General features: G+C 46.9%; 1 protein-coding gene across 1 annotated transcript; it reads left to right on the top strand.

Moving 5' to 3' along the window:
• Positions 1-7: 7 nt before the first annotated feature.
• LOC104471039 (DNA mismatch repair protein Msh6-like) lies at positions 8-1045 on the top strand (the record flags this gene model as incomplete). The annotated part of the gene is made up of 1 exon (XM_010086223.1): positions 8-1045. A coding segment is annotated over one exon (1038 nt), but the record flags the coding sequence as incomplete, so codon positions are not given.
• Positions 1046-1048: the final 3 nt, after the last annotated feature.

Raw genomic sequence — 1048 nt, 5'->3', positions numbered from 1 at the left:
CCTTCTGTGCGTTAAGGAAAAAGAAGACTCCTCTGGACAGCGCGTTTATGGGGTGTGCTTTGTCGACACGTCGGTGGGGAAGTTCTACGTAGGCCAGTTCTCGGATGAGCGGCACTGCTCAAGGTTTAGGACTTTAGTAGCGCATTACACTCCTGTGCAGGTGCTGTACGAGAAGGGGAACCTGTCTGTGGATACCCAGAAGATACTGAAGGGCTCGCTTGTTTCTTGCATTCAGGAAGGGCTGATCTCTGGTTCCCAGTTCTGGAATGCATCTAAAACACTAAAAGTCCTTCTCGAAGAGGGATATTTCAAGGAGAAGCAGAACTCTGAAAATGGATGTTCTCTGCCCTCCGTAATCAAATCTCTGACTTCAGAGACTGACTCGCTGGGATTAACTCCTGGTGAAAACAGTGAGTTGGCTTTGTCAGCTCTTGGGGGATGTGTCTTCTATCTCAAAAAATGTCTGATCGATCAGGAGCTGTTATCGCTGGCAAACTTTGAGGAGTACGTCCCTGTGGATATTGATACTGCAAAAACTATGAATTCAGGTAGTTTCTTTGCCAAAACCGACCAGCGGATGGTGCTGGATGGAGTCACCCTGATGAATTTGGAAGTCCTGCAGAATGGAACCAACGGAACCACAGAAGGTACTTTGTTGGAAAGGATTGATTCTTGTTGTACGCCCTTTGGGAAGCGACTCCTGAAACAGTGGCTCTGTGCTCCGCTTTGTAACCCTAAATCCATCAACGATCGTTTAGATGCTGTTGAGGACCTTCTGGCAGTGCCAGCTAAAATGTCTGAAGTCAGTGAGCACCTGAAGAAACTTCCTGACCTTGAAAGGCTGCTCAGCAAAATCCACAGCATTGGGTCACCACTTAAAAGTCAGAACCATCCTGACAGCCGGGCCATCTTTTATGAGGAAATCAAATACAGCAGAAAAAAAATTGCTGACTTTTTGTCTGCACTGGAGGGGCTTAAAGTAATGAGTGAAATTGTCGATGGCATGGAAGAAGTCGCCAGTGACTTCAAATCTAAAGTCCTCAAGCAG

Source organism: Pterocles gutturalis, unplaced genomic scaffold (genome assembly GCF_000699245.1).
Source record: "Pterocles gutturalis isolate BGI_N339 unplaced genomic scaffold, ASM69924v1 C11790427, whole genome shotgun sequence".
Classification (NCBI taxonomy): Eukaryota; Metazoa; Chordata; class Aves; order Pterocliformes; family Pteroclidae; genus Pterocles; species Pterocles gutturalis.
The sequence above is the reverse complement of the archived record's forward strand: the minus strand, read 5'-3'. Positions and strand labels throughout refer to the sequence as shown.